At 36.2% G+C, this 15,095-nt stretch overlaps 1 protein-coding gene across 21 annotated transcripts in view; it reads left to right on the top strand.

Moving 5' to 3' along the window:
• Positions 1 to 15,095, top strand: part of MCTP1 (multiple C2 and transmembrane domain containing 1) — a 598,469-nt gene that overhangs the window by 384,486 nt on the left and 198,888 nt on the right. For 19 of the 21 annotated variants that reach the window (XM_063612299.1, XM_055233347.2, XM_063612297.1 and 16 more), the window contains 2 exons: positions 2,902 to 3,072; positions 6,506 to 6,636. The exons of 1 other annotated variant lie outside the window; for it this stretch is intronic. In XM_063612299.1, the coding sequence (XP_063468369.1) occupies positions 2,902 to 3,072; positions 6,506 to 6,636 (302 nt within the window). The remainder of the gene's footprint in view (positions 1 to 2,901; positions 3,073 to 6,505; positions 6,637 to 15,095) is intronic. One more of the 21 variants, XM_063612304.1, reaches the window with a different exon arrangement.

Here is a 15,095-nt window from a genome sequence, read left to right as displayed (position 1 = left end):
CACAGCAACTAATGGCAGTAGGTAAAGTCTCTATTATGTTCATTTTATTTCTGTGAAAGCATAAAGGACCCCATGGAAAATGGAATCTTTTCTCCTCCTGTGAGCTTTACATGAGAACACGAACTTGACTTACAGAGTGAAAATGGCTTTTCTCCCCCTCACTCTGTAAGCCAAGTTCATGTTCTCATGTTTAAAAAAAAAAAAAAAAAATGAAAGGAGGAGCAAGCAAGGAAGGCACTATTTTAGACATGGCACTGTTAAAGAAACTTACTTCACATTGCTAATTGAAGACGCTGTGTAAACTAGCTTGTACCCAGCTACTGTTTGACTGCTTCTAGATAGCACATAGAAAAATGGCATTGAGTATATTCTTCAACAAGCTGAAATATTATAAATATAAACACATGTGGTCATATAATAGAAAAGTAAAAGGCAATTTCATGAATTAGCCATGTGCTTGCCACTTAAGTGGAGAGTACCCTTTGGAAATATTTTGTTTAAATCATGATTACCTTTTAACCTATGAGAGAATCTCCACCCTAAACATTTGTATTGGGGAAGCTCAGGAATAAAGATGAGAAATATTGGGGTTCTAGTCACATATCTACCATTTATAAGCGCAACCACTCTGAGTCCCATCAGTAAAATGGGGCTAAGATGCCCTGCCTTCTGACCTCATGGGGTTTTCATGGGAACCAAATGTTGTAATGTAAATATGTACACTTTTAAATTCTAAAGCTCTATGTAAGTTGGCAGCTATTAACTCCTTGATCTTTGATAAAATAATTACTTCTTCTTGCTTGCTACACATTTGTTTTCTGTGGTTCCTTCTTTGCTACTCATATTCCTTAGAAAAGTTTCCAATCCAAAGTTTAAAACCCAATTCTCTAGAGTCTGCTGTTAGAGGCAGTCTCAACAGCAGCAGAAGTGGTTAAACCAGTCATACACCAAAATCTACAGCTGGGTTATATAATAATAAGTTGCATGAAATCTTAGAACAAAGACCTTGGGCATAACTGGGTGCAACAAATTCTAAACAATTACTTTCATCTGAGAAGTCCTCTGTTCGACAAAATCTAATGCGGAAACCCAATATATAGAACAGACAGGAGCAGAGGGGCTCCAGCTGAAGTGGGCATGGAGTTCTGCAGAACTTGCAGGTGCTGCATGAATTCTCCATTACACTTCAGAACACATTTGAATGCTGCTCTTGAAGCTCACAGGGATGAAGAGTATGTAGACAAAAGCCTGCGTTAATATTCGTAGGGCAGAGCCACCAGGCAAGGTTCAAAATGTGCTGTGTTCAACAAGGCAGGAAAATATGCAATGTGATTTTGAAAGATTTTCATTGAAATGTTCAAATATTAGAAGTATTATCTTTTGAAGAATATAGTTTTCATTTTCCTAATAGAAGCACTCTGAAATGCATGACTTTTGATGATGATGATAAAAATACCTATGGCGTTGCACTGGTATGGAAAAAGGTAGGAAGTTGAAGTGGGAGGCAGAGTTATGTAAAATAGACTGTAACTGTGTAACATTAACGTAGAAGGGATCAGGTAGAAAGTAGTGCTAATCCATAATTTGGAAGTGTACTTTGAGGTTGCGAGGAATGTTGAATTTCTTTATGATATGACTATAAGTAGGAAAAACACTTTTGATAATATGAAAGAAACTATTTTTATAGTACTGCTTGATGCTGAATCCAGATTGAAAATGTTTTCACATTTAGTTACTTTCTATGGCTTGTTTTATGTCCTTTTTAGTTTAAAGAGATTATATGGCCATTTTTAGTAGACTTGCAAATTTTAATAAAAGTCTAAGCCAGGTGTGGTGGCTTATGCCTGTAATCCCAGCACTTTGGGAGGCTGAGGCAGGAGGATCACTTGGAGCTAGGAGTTCAAAGCTGCAGTGAGCTATGATCACGCCACTGCACTCCAGCCTGGTCAACCAAGCAAGACCCTTTCTCTAAAAGCAAAACAAACAAGATAAGAATAAAAAACAAAAATTAGCTGGGTGCAGTGGTGCATGCCTGTTGTCCCAGCTACTTGGGAGGATCACTTGAGCCCAGGAGTTTGAGGTTACAGTGAGCTATGACCATACCCCTGCACTCCAGCCTGGGTGACAGTGCAAGACTCTGTTTCTAACAAAGAAAAGAAAAGAATAATAAAAGTCATTAAAGAAAATGTTCAGATACTAAAATGTAAAATAAATCCAGGAACATACTTGCCAATATAAATCACATGTTTAACTTTAAAAGTTTTAAATATTTGTGATGAAAATTTTAGGTATAAGCAAGACATCTTAGATGGGCTTATTGATTTTGTTTTCTATTTTGTGGTAACTTAAATTGCCCTTTAGCAATCTGAAGCTCAATAATCTCCAAATGTGGCAAGACAGAAGTTTTTAAACTATCTGAATAGAACTTGCAACTAATCTTACAATTAAAAACCACCTGTAAAATATATTTATAACATAAACAAAGAGATCCTCAAAAACCATAAATAGTTTAAAAATTAAATACCACAGTATGAACGAGGCCTTTGATATTTTTAACATTTATTGTATACATATTTTGGCATAAGCCTATTTGGCACACATGCAAATATTCTCTGATATTCTTGCAGTATCTACATCTTGTAATCTTAAGAATTGAAAAGCTAGACTGTATTTTGAACACTCAACTCTTACACAACAAATTTATCATGAGATGATAATTTCATAATTTGTTGATTTTATAATTAAACAATTAACAATAATTCATAATTAATTTTAGTTTAAAAAATTATAATTGCCTATCCTTTATTTTTCAAAGAATCATAACAGGAGAAAAGGTAATGCCAAAATGAGGTATTTGGGTTCAAAACACAGTAACCTAACTCAATTTTCATTTGCCAAAAGTTTCAGACCCAAAGTTTACGCCTCTCAGACCTACACAGAAAATCGCATCTTTGGAGAGGAATAGTCAGCATCACCTTGATTGAAGGGAGAGACCTGAAGGCCATGGATTCCAATGGGTTGAGCGACCCCTACGTGAAGTTCCGGCTTGGGCATCAGAAGTACAAGAGCAAGGTAACCATATCTCTATTGTGTTCCTGTCAATATTTGGAAGGCATTGGTTGGTTAATAGCCCTGCTTTAGGAGGTGAAACCACTAGATAATTTTTTAAATGCTTAACAAACTTTTTTGAACACCGTATCAGAAAACAAGACCAATAATTGTATAGCATTTTTAAATTTATGTACTAGGTGACCTTGCGTAAACTACTTGTCTATGTCCCAATTTCTTCATCTACAACATAGGAATAATAGTTGGAACTATCTCTTGGCATAGCTCTGAGGATTAAAACAATAACAGCCACCCAGAAAACACACAGTTGATACCTGGCACATAAAGTACTCAGAGTGTGGCTTTTTTTTTTTTTTTTTTTTTTTTATGGAGTCTCAGTCTGTCAGCAGGCTGGAGTGTAGAGTGCAGTGGCATGATCTTGGCTCACTGCAACCTCCGCCCCCAGGTTCAAGCAATTCTCCTGTCTCAGCCTCCCGAGTAGCTGGGACTACAGGTGTACGCCACCACGCCCAGCTAATTTTTGTATTTTTAGTAGAGACGTGGTTTCACCATGTTGGCCAGGATGGTCTCGATCTCCTGACCTCATGATCCACCCACCTTGGCCTCCCAAGAGTCTAGCTTTTAACATTATTACAACTAGTGCTAATATCAGTATTACAAATAGCATTATTTTACATGCTATAAAAATATTTGTACATTACTCTTAGACACTTTATCCAACCTGACTTGTACTAATGCAAATAGCAAATTTTAAAATTTATTAGAACAAGTTACTTTGTCTCTCCATATCTTAGTTTTCCCATCTGTAAAAATGAGAGTTAAAATAATGCCTACCTAACCAAGTTACTGAGATTGAATGCATATATGTTATGCATTTAAAGGGCTTAGAATACTGCCTTGTCCATAATCACTCAGCAAACAAAAATAGCAGAAGAGGAAGAGTAACAACAGTAGTAGGAAATATATCATATAGTATCAACTATATTCGTAGTAATAATATATTAATAATATTAGTGATATAAGTAATAATGAATAAGGGTCTAGTAGTCATAACTATATTTTTGGCACATGTCTTATGTATTAGTTCATTCTCACACTTCTATAAAGAACTACTTGAGACTGGGTAACTTATGAAGAAAAGAGGTTTAACTGACTTACAGTTCTGCAAGCTGTACAGGAAGCATGGCTGGGAGGCCTCAGGAAACTTATAATCATGACAGAAGGGAAAGTGGAATCAAGCATGTCTTTCTATGGCAGAGCAAGAGAGAGTGAAAAGGGAAGCGCCACACACTTTTAAACACCCAGATGTTGTGAGAACACATTCACTATCATGAGAAGAGCAAGGGGAAAGTCTGCCCCCATGATTCAATGATCTCCCACTAGGTCCCTCCTCCAGCGTGTGGGGATTACAATACGACATGAGATTTCGGTGGATACACAGAGCCAAACCATATCATCTTATCTCTGTTGTAATGAACTATGTCCTCTTTACTGGTCAGTTTTTACAGCTGTTATTCATAGACAGCTTAGGACAACTGATCATATCCGTCTTGTATTAAAGATCACATTCCATTCCAATAGGCATTTATTCACCTTAGTGTCATAATTTCTATAGATTTTTGATAAACAGCCTGCTTAGGTCCCTTCCAGCCCAGGAAGTTTTCACTAGTACTTAAGGTAGTTAAAAATATCAGAACCCATCATTAGCAGGCAGTGAGTATTGCTAGCAGGCTGGTTGGAGTGTCCGCATGGAAAGGGAAGGCATTATTTCTGACCTGAAGGAAATCATATAGGGAAGGCAATCCTAAAAAAGAAAACTGAAAATTTAGTCTGTTTAAGGCCAGATAAGTAAAGACAGACCACACCCCAAAATACCATAGGAGTTCATCTGAGCCTGATAATAAGACATTTAAATTATCATAGCCTTCGCTGAGTGCCATTTTTTTTTCTGCCATGGGGCTTAATAACATATATTAAAGTAGCTACTGATTCCAAAAATAGGTACCTATGACCACTTCTATCTTGTCCTTTCTTAGTTAGCACCATTTCCATGTTCTAGTAGGCTAAAAACATTACTTATTTTTATAGTTCTGCTCTTTAGGTATGAAATATGAAACCCAGCAATGGACATGTGTCTCTCTTTGCTCTTTCTTTCCTTGATCTATTGCTGATTAATTTCAGATTATGAACTTTAAAAATTGTGATTCATTTGCATTACCTTTGCATATAACATACTTCATTGCTTTCAAACTTTACATCTGAAGATCTCTCTGCCATACATTAAAAAGAGAAAAGGCCACTGCATGCCTTCCTGCTAAAAAGAAAGAACAAGGAAACAAATATAAATGTTTAACCCAATGGTGAATGGAATTTTACAATTCCATTCCTATCAATATAGGTTACTTTGTTCATTGATTCTACCGTACAAGATGACTTATCTGAATACTTGAAGTTACAGAATTACATTTCAGATATATTTCTTGTATATGCAACACAAAGAGTATATCCACATATATGTATACATACATACATATATGTATGCACATATGTGTATATATACATATATGTGTGCACATATATGTGTATGTATACATATATGTATGCACACATACTTGTATGTATACATGCATATACATACATATATACTCATATATATACATGTATACATACAGATATACTCATATATACATGTATACATACATATATACTCATATATATTCATTTATTATTTCACAGACATTTTTGGCATGTGGTTTTGGGGGAAGAGTCCTGAAACTTTAATCAAAGACTTTGAGTTAGTGTCTAGAAGCTAAAACATACTGACCTTAGGTGTGTCACTTAAACTCTAGGTCTCAGCTTATCCATCTATAACATGAGATACTACATCAGTGCTATAAGTCTAAGATAAAAGTTTGCCTGACCACCCAAAAGCTACTTGCTTTTTTTTCCTGCTCTCACAGAAATTCATTATCTGTTTTTCACGTACTCAAGTCAGGATTCCAATGTGTATGGCAAGTAAGAAAAAAAAAAAAACTCTGAAAATCCTCATTCTCCTTTATTTTGAGATGACTGACTATGAGTTATATCTTAATGCATTAACTATGATTATGTAAAATATTGCTAGTATTTGAGTGAGCTATTTCTTTCATAGATTATTACCTCTTCTATACAATTTATATATCTTATCTGTTATTTAAAATAATCAAAGGCTGTGTTGTGATTTTTAGGACACATCCATTGAAGTCCATTCACATACTATTCAGTAAAGATGCTGGAGATCTAATGAGTCATTTCCATTATTTCTGTAATCTTTTTTTCAAATAGCACACGGCATGCTTTTCTAGATACTATAGTACCAAAAGTTTGATTTAGTGTCTCAGGTTGAAGTTTTTTTAAAAAGCTGCTAGCAATATGACAGTGATGATTTTTTTTCCAGATTATGCCAAAAACGTTGAATCCTCAGTGGAGGGAACAATTTGATTTTCACCTTTATGAAGAAAGAGGAGGAATCATTGATATCACTGCATGGGACAAAGATGCTGGGAAAAGGGATGATTTTATTGGCAGGTTTGTGCAATTTGTAATTTTTGGTTCACTCCTAGAGCATTTTTATTGAAAGAATATTTGCTGTAAGCCTGGTTATTGTAAATGATCTTTACTGTTTTGAAGAAAAGGGACTTTAGCATGGTAAGGCAATGCTTGGATGAACTGAAAAATAGATTCGAAAACTGACCAGTAGGTGGCGGTTTTGACCAGTTGATGGACACAGGCTATCTGAATTTGATATCCATGAATTTTCTCCAGATGTCAAAGTTATGGGAGTTGAGAAAGAGGAATTTCATCTGATATAAGATACATAAAGGAACAAAGAGCATATTCATAGTCTGTAAAGTGATCTAAGATAATATTTATTTTCATAAAGCATACTATCACCGTAAAATGCATTATTTTCTACAACACCCTGCAAGGTAGAGAATACTTGTAATCTCCTTGGAGTTCATGAATCTGTAAAGAGTTCCCAAGTATTAGTGTAGGAAGCATGTAAGTGAGGCAGATCCATGTTAATCTGGTAACACAGCAAAGAAAGGAGTATTCTGAGGCTCACATGACATTTTTCCACAAAGTCCAGGTTATTTTGAGTGACTATTTGAATCATATGTTTTCTTAATTTAAAGCCTATGTTTATATTTTTTGATAGTTATATATGTGTCTTTGTAGCAAAACACATTGAAACCTGCCAATATTGAAATAAAGTGTGGTGTACTGAAGAATTTGTTAATTTTTTCAATTTAAAAAAAAATTCTTTCCTCACTGTAGCTTACATGAAATTCCAAGTCTTTAAACATACAGCTTGAAGAAAATTTATACATACTAAGAGTAAAATAAATTATACTCCAGAAAAGTAAGAACAGGTATCCAATCCAACATAGTTATCTCTTGATTTTTTTTACGATGCAGTTATATATATATCATTTTCTTCATAGGATTATATAGTGAGAGGTCAAAGATGAGCTTCAGGTAGACTTTACTATTTTACTTGTAAAGTGAGCTTGGAAAACACCACCATAATCTAATACTACATTACATTTCAAGCCTTTTGAAAGCACAGGCCTTTATTGCACATTTTTTCCCTTAATTAAAACACTATTTTCAGAGTTTTCTTAAAGTTTTATCTTGTTCTCTCTGGGATATACCACATCTGTTAATACATTAAATGCATTTCATTATAATTATATATCTAAGATTCTGTCTCCCTCAATAGGCTATGAGCTCTTTCGAGAAGATACTATGTAGCTATTCCTCGAATGATTAGTTCATTTTCTTTGGTTATAATAACATTAGTTATATTTGGTGACCACAAGATAATCAGAATGATGGACATGTGTAACTTGCTACCTCAACCTTATTTCTTTGTATTCAAACTTCCTTATCTTGGTAAAATAATGGAGATTATGCCGTAAATATTCTGGCTTCCTGTATTTCTAGGTATATATTACATTCCTTCATATTCCTTCTATTTTTTTTTGTATAATGACAGATATTCTTTTATATTTTTTTCCTTTGGTAAGAATTTTCCAATTTAAAAACTATGAAAATTTCTCAGGCCAATTGGGACTGATCATTTTCTTTTCCTCACTTAATAACATTATGAGTTCTTCAAGGGCAGACGTGGTTGACAGAAAGGTGGACCTAACTATCTCACTTCACCTTGTTTCTAAAGGTTTTTCATATTTTGGCTAATTTTTGAGAAAACAGTGACAAATTGCTAGATAGAAGATGATAGGGATTGTTCCAGATACTGTGGAAGCTTGAAAAAGAGAAGTCTATTTTCGGTCATATACCAAACTTAATTGCCTATGAAAGCAATTTAAGCCCAAAAGTTTTAGAGTGAAATGAGCACAGGTGTAGACAAGACAGCTCTGGAGTAGTGGTTTATACTGGTTTACACAGTGAAAGGAATGACTGCTGGATTTTGAGATACTGAAAGATGGACAATAGAAACATGTTGCACACTCCTAAATTAGCAAGGTTGCCTTTTGCAGAAAAGGGAAATAACTATGATGCATCATCATTTCAAATCTTTTTGATATCCAGATAGCACTGAAAACTCCAGGTCTCTAACTTGACGCTTGTTAAATTGCTCTTTAAAAGCATCCTGCCGCTGAAAAGCAACATATTATTATATCTAAGTATCAGGCAAGTTGTGTTTCTTTATTTATTTGAAGCTTGCGTGGAAACAGTGGAGATAATACAGATTATAATAGAATTACTTAATTCCTAGAATAGTTTCAAAGACAATTGACTTACTTTCCAATTAAATTTGAGTACTCAGGGTAAAGTAACAGTAATAAAACTGTCATCATAATCATCTGTCCTCTTTTGCAAGCTCTCATTGCAACATTCTGTGTCTATTAATTTTGAAAGTAGAGACTATTCTAGAAATTTGCTGGAGGCTTGTAAGTTTAAAATTGGCCATGGAGGGTAATACTATTACTTCAATGGCTAGTAATATTTTTTAAGGGTACTGTCTAAACTGAGTCCCAAATTTGAGAACACTTGTATGGATTACATTATCTATATAGACTAGTTTATTATGCTATGGTTTATAATTGTCTATTTTACTTTCCATTTTTTGGTCATATATAATGATTTTTTAAAATACATTTTGTAAATGCAAACTCAATAACAGAGTTTGTTTCTTTCATAATATTTAATAAAAATAAGACTGGCTATGAATGAAAGAGCCACTTGCAAATCTGGAGTGTCAAAGAGTTAAAACTATTTTAGTACTGAACATTACCCACTTCCATTCTTGTTTTTGCTTTTAAGACAGGGTCTCGATCTGTCGCCTAGGCTGGAGTGCAGTGGTGCGATCTCAGCTCACTGCAACCTCCACCTCCTGGGCTCAAGCGATCCTCCCACCTCAGCCTCCTGAGTAGCTGGGACCACAGGCGTGCACCACCATGCCCTGCTAATGTTTGTATTTTTGGCAGAGGCAGCGTTTTGCCGTGCTGCCAAGGCTGGTCTTGAAGACCTGAGCTCAAGCAATCCACCAGCCTCGGCCTCCCAAAGTGCTGGGATTAACAGGTGTGAGCCACTGCGCCCAGCCCCCACTTCCATTCTTACTTGAACTAATATAGTCAGGCATTTGCCCCCAGCAATCCCCCAAAACTGCTCCTGTCAATGTCACCCAAGCCCATCACGTTGTTCAATTCAATGACCAGTTTTCAACCTTCGTCTAACCTGACCCAGCAGCAGTGCTGGATTTAGCTGACCCCTTCCTTACCTTGAAACACATTTTTCACTTCCCTTCCAGGACGCCACATGCTCCTTGTTTTTTTCTTACCTCACTGCATGCTCTTTCTTGTCTCCTTTGCAGGTTTTTCCTCATCTCCTCATGTTGTAGTTCTGGAAAGCCTCAGAGCTCACTCTTTGGGCATCTTCTTCATCTATACTGGCTCCCATGGTGACTTCACCATGGGAGCTAATAAATCCCCATGATTGTTACACTTTTATGCAGAGCAGTAATCTGAACTCACAAGAGTCCAGCTCCACTTCATAATTCTTTTCTGCATTCCAGATTCCTATATTGCACTGCCTACTTGATATCACTATTTGAAAGTCTAATAGATTTCTCCAATTTAGAATGTGCAAAGCTCAACTTCTAACCTTCAGTCCCACACATCTGCTCCTCCTTCAGGTTTCTCTTGTTTGTTGCTAACACCAAAAATCGTGGAACCATGTTTGATTCCTGTCTTTCTCTCACTCTCATCAAATCAATCAGTAGCCTGATAATTTTTCTTCAAAACATATTGAGGATTCTCGACCTCCCATCATCTCTATCATTATCATTGTGGTCAAAGCCACCATCAGTTTTCATATGGACAACAGCAACAGCCCCCTGTTCTTCCTTCCACACCTCCCCTCCCACAACAGTCTGTTTTCAATTAGCAGCCAGAGTAATATTTTTAAAACAAAAATAAAGTAGCTTAACTCCTCTGTTCCAAACCCTTTAATTGTTTTGCATCGTAATCTAGGGACAACCAAAGTCCCTTCAGTGGCCTATAAGACTTTGCACAATCTGGCCTTGTTGCTTGTCTACCATGAACTTCTGCTATTCTGCCTATCCCCGTCCTTCACTCACTTTCAGCCAGCTGGCCTCTCTGCTATTCCTCAAGGCATACCAGACACCCTCCCACCTCAGGACCTTTCCCTCTATCTAACTTTCTTCAGGGATCCACTCACCTGCCTTGCTTCTTCATCTTCCTTAGATCTGTGCACCAATGTCTCATCAGGGAGGCATTCATACCAAGCCTATTTAAAATTGAACGTGCTTTTCTTGGCATTCCATTCCTCTATTCTGCTCTGTTTTTCTCCATTAAAGCAACCACCATATAGCAAACTATGCATCTCATTTATGTTATCAGTTATTTTCCCTCATTAGAATGTAAGCTCCAAGAGGGCAAGGATTTTTTGAGTGTTTTGTTCACTGCAACATACTCCATACCTAAACAAGTATCTGGCACCAAGCACTCAGTAAATATTTCCTGGGTTTGAATATAAATCCCTAAAGCTTGATTTAACACTGGAAATTATGGCTCTTTGTCAGACAAATGCTGATCTGACACCAGGCATTAATGGAAAGGCAATTAGAACAACATGACTTAGTTGAAGGCAAGAAAGTTTCAGTGTAATTGTGGAAAGATAATTGAATATAATGCAAAAGAGAAGAATGAATTAGTTAAAGTATAAAAGTGTCTGAATAATCTTTATACTTCAGTAGTAATAAATGGCCATATTTGGGGGGAAAAGTAGGCTATACATTTACCAAGACACTTACTATAACTTTTCATCATCATGATATCTACGGAGCTATCTGGTTGTGAAACTTTACACAAAAGTAAATTTACCATAAATGGAAAGAAATAATAATAATAATGCTTTACAACCTACAGGGCCCTATTATACACATTAGCTTTACACTCTGGGGTAGCAGGGATGGTTCATATTATACCAATTTTGCAGATGCAAATAGTGAGGCTGAGGGCAGTTAAAAGGTTGCTCAGCCAGTGGGGTGATTGATCTGAGGCTCAAATCCAGAGTTTCCTGACTCTAAAGTCCACGCTTATTTCACCACACTCTTGTATGCAGCATGTTGTCCTGGAGCCATGGAGTGCTCAGTAAAATGCCAAGTACTCGGTAAACTAACTTAGGTGATGCACACCATATTGCAAGTTTGAACAACAAATTTTACCTGTCGCTGAACTACAAATTTCAAGTGAAGGTGAAATCATGTTAATCTGTATGTAATTATTTAACTTTCTGATCACCTGCATTTTGGCAGGCAAGACGGACTGCCCCCTTTACGATAATCCGCTAATAAATCCCCATGATTGTTACACTTTTATGCAGAGCAGTAATCTGAACAAATTGGCTGCTGACAGCTGCGGTAAATTGCCAAGAATGAGTGCTGTCAGGGAACAAGTTGTTTTTATGAATGTGCAGAATAAGTAAATCCTGTGTCATGCAATTTTATTCAGTTGGAGTTATTTGCAATCGAATATAGCAAGATTTACAGCATTATTTATTAGTGTGCAAAATGCTTGTTTATCTTTAAAGTGGCGTTGATTTGGGGTACATATATTTTAGGTTGGTGAATTGCTACTGACTTTGTTGCGTTGTTCTCAGGGCCTAGGCATTTGGTGCTACCCATGACAACTAAATGCCACCAATGTACGCTTGAGTCAAGGGCTTAATTTTAACGAAATTCTTATTAATGGTATATGATAAGAAAAATGTATTCTGAATTGGTCAGTTCTGGGTGAAGAACAAATGCTTTCAAAATCTACAGACATAAAAATAAATCTATGGCTCTCTCTAATGCTGAGGAGAAGAGAATGTGAGCTGTTTAGATGAACACAAATGTGTGTTCAAGTTTCGAGTGGCAAATGAGGAAAATAGCCTTTGACTTTGGATAAAAACCAAACTAATGTTTTCTTAAGGTTGAAAGTCAATGCATTTGAGCACTTGACACTCCATAGATTCTGATTTGGAATGTTTTTTATTTGTGACACCAAAACTACAATGCTTCTTTTACTTTCTACATAAATAAGAGCAGGGGAAATCCTACTGCATTATTAATCTGAAAGCACAAGGACAGCTAGTCAGAAAATTCTAAACTGAAGAGAGTTTAAAAAAAAATCATTGTATGTTACTATTTTTTTTACTAACGGTTGAGTGAAATAGTCCATTAGGGAGATAGGCAATATTTAAATAAAGAATGGAGTTTGTCGTTGATTTTTGTCTTGGTTTTTCATAAACTCAACCTAAACAAAATATATTAGGATTTTAATCCTTTTCTTCCGTGAGTTACTGTTTGTTCTTCTGAAGATTTTCCCAGAAAGGCTGTACTCATTGTAATATTTTAAAAACAATTGGCAAAGTTCTCAAAGACAGTTTCCATACACTGCTGTATGTATAGTGTGTAGTTTACCTTCAAGTCAATGAATAGGGAATTATAGAAGTTTGCAGAAGTATACCCAGGTAAAGCAATCTCCCCAGAGAGAGTTGAACAGTGACAACTTCTAACAACAGAAAGGCAATAACAGCATTTAGCATTTTGTAATGTCAGAGATAGAGTAAAAACTGCATAGTCATGGAACTTGAAAACACTTCAGCAGCTACGTATTGAACCTTTTTAATGCAAACATTTCAAAGAGTCATATATTATATTAATTTATAATATAAGATGTTATGCAAATGTAAAGTAGTTCTCATATATTAAGAAATCTCAAAAAGCTTCATACATGTATTATTCAATTTGCTAAAAATTATGTAAAATTGTGCATTTTAAAATCCCCCTCTCATAGAGGCATGTGTTCCCGTTCTGAGTCTTTTGTGTTTAAATGTTCTGCCAATCATGATGGCTTCAAAATCTCATTAGTTAGTACTTTAAGGCATAATATATACTTAGAAGTATATATTAAAGAGAGCAGATATAAATTTCCTCTTGATAATCTTGGATTGCTTTGGCAGATCTCTTGCCAGATCTGATTCTAGCACCATTGCTTTGTGAGCTATAACGTGGCTGACATAGAGCTCAAGTGGGGTAGAAGTGTCAGCTCAGCAGATTCTTGTTTATCATTGCTGTTCACTTGTGCTTGTTCAATTAGTGTTATCTTCTATCCACAGTTCCTTTGGTGGGATCTTTTAAAGCCAATTGTCCATTTTGTGAGGATTAGTTTAGTTAAAAATTCGATTATATAATCTCTAAATCCACTTAATAGGGCACGTATGAACTGCAATTCAGGAAAGGCGAGTGAGCCCCAAAGGGTGCCACTGTCGACCCCTTCGTGTAAGCCATGCAGCTCCTATGCCTCCCTCAAAATACTTGAGGCCTATGTGATGTATGAGCCACCTGTGTTCATGTGAGTATTAGAGACTGATGAGGCTTCATTTCTGTCTTATTTTTACGTTAAAAAATAATTGCAAATAGTTCTAACATGTACTTTCTTTTTTTTTTATTTTTTTATTATACTTTAGAGTTTTAGGGTACATGTGCACAATGTGCAGGTTTGTTACATATGTATCCATGTGCCATGTTGATTTCCTGCACCCATTAACTCGTCATTTAGCATTAGGTGTATCTCCTAATGCTGTCCCTCCCCCCTCCCCCCACCCCACAACAGTCCCCGGAGTGTGATGTTCCCCTTCCTGTGTCCATGAGTTCTCATTGTTCAATTCCCACCTATGAGTGAGAACATGCGGTGTTTGGTTTTTTGTCCTTGCGATAGTTTACTGAGAATGATGTTTTCCAGTTTCATCCATGTCCCTACAAAGGACACGAACTCATCATTTTTTATGGCTGCATAGTATTCCATGGTGTATATGTGCCACATTTTCTTAATCCAGTCTATCGTTGTTGGACATTTGGGTTGGTCCCAAGTCTTTGCTATTGTGAATAGTGCTGCAATAAACATACGTGTGCATGTGTCTTTATAGCAGCATGATTTATAGTCCTTTGGGTATATACCCAGTAATGGGATGGCTGGGTCAAATGGTATTTCTAGTTCTAGATCCCTGAGGAATCACCACACTGACTTCCACAATGGTTGAACTAGTTTACAGTCCCACCAACAGTGTAAAAGTGTTCCTATTTCTCCACATCCTCTCCAGCACCTGTTGTTTCCTGATTTTTTAATGATGGCCATTCTAACTGGTGTGAGATGGTATCTCACTGTGGTTTTGATTTGCATTTCTCTGATGGCCAGTGATGATGAGCATTTCTTCATGTGGTTTTTGGCTGCATAAATGTCTTCTTTTGAGAAGTGTCTGTTCATGTCCTCTGCCCACTTTTTGATGGGGTTGTTTGTTTTTTTCTTGTAAATTTGTTTGAGTTCATTGTAGATTCTGGATATTAGCCCTTTGTCAGATGAGTAGGTTGCAAAAATTTTCTCCCATTCTGTAGGTTGCCTGTTCACTCTGATGGTAGTTTCTTTTGCTGTGCAGAAGCTCTTTAGTTTAAT

The sequence above is a fragment of the Symphalangus syndactylus genome, chromosome 11 (genome assembly GCF_028878055.3).
Source record: "Symphalangus syndactylus isolate Jambi chromosome 11, NHGRI_mSymSyn1-v2.1_pri, whole genome shotgun sequence".
In the NCBI taxonomy this organism is placed as follows: domain Eukaryota; kingdom Metazoa; phylum Chordata; class Mammalia; order Primates; family Hylobatidae; genus Symphalangus; species Symphalangus syndactylus.
Note: the sequence above shows the minus strand (reverse complement) of the source record. Positions and strands in the feature narration are given on the sequence as shown.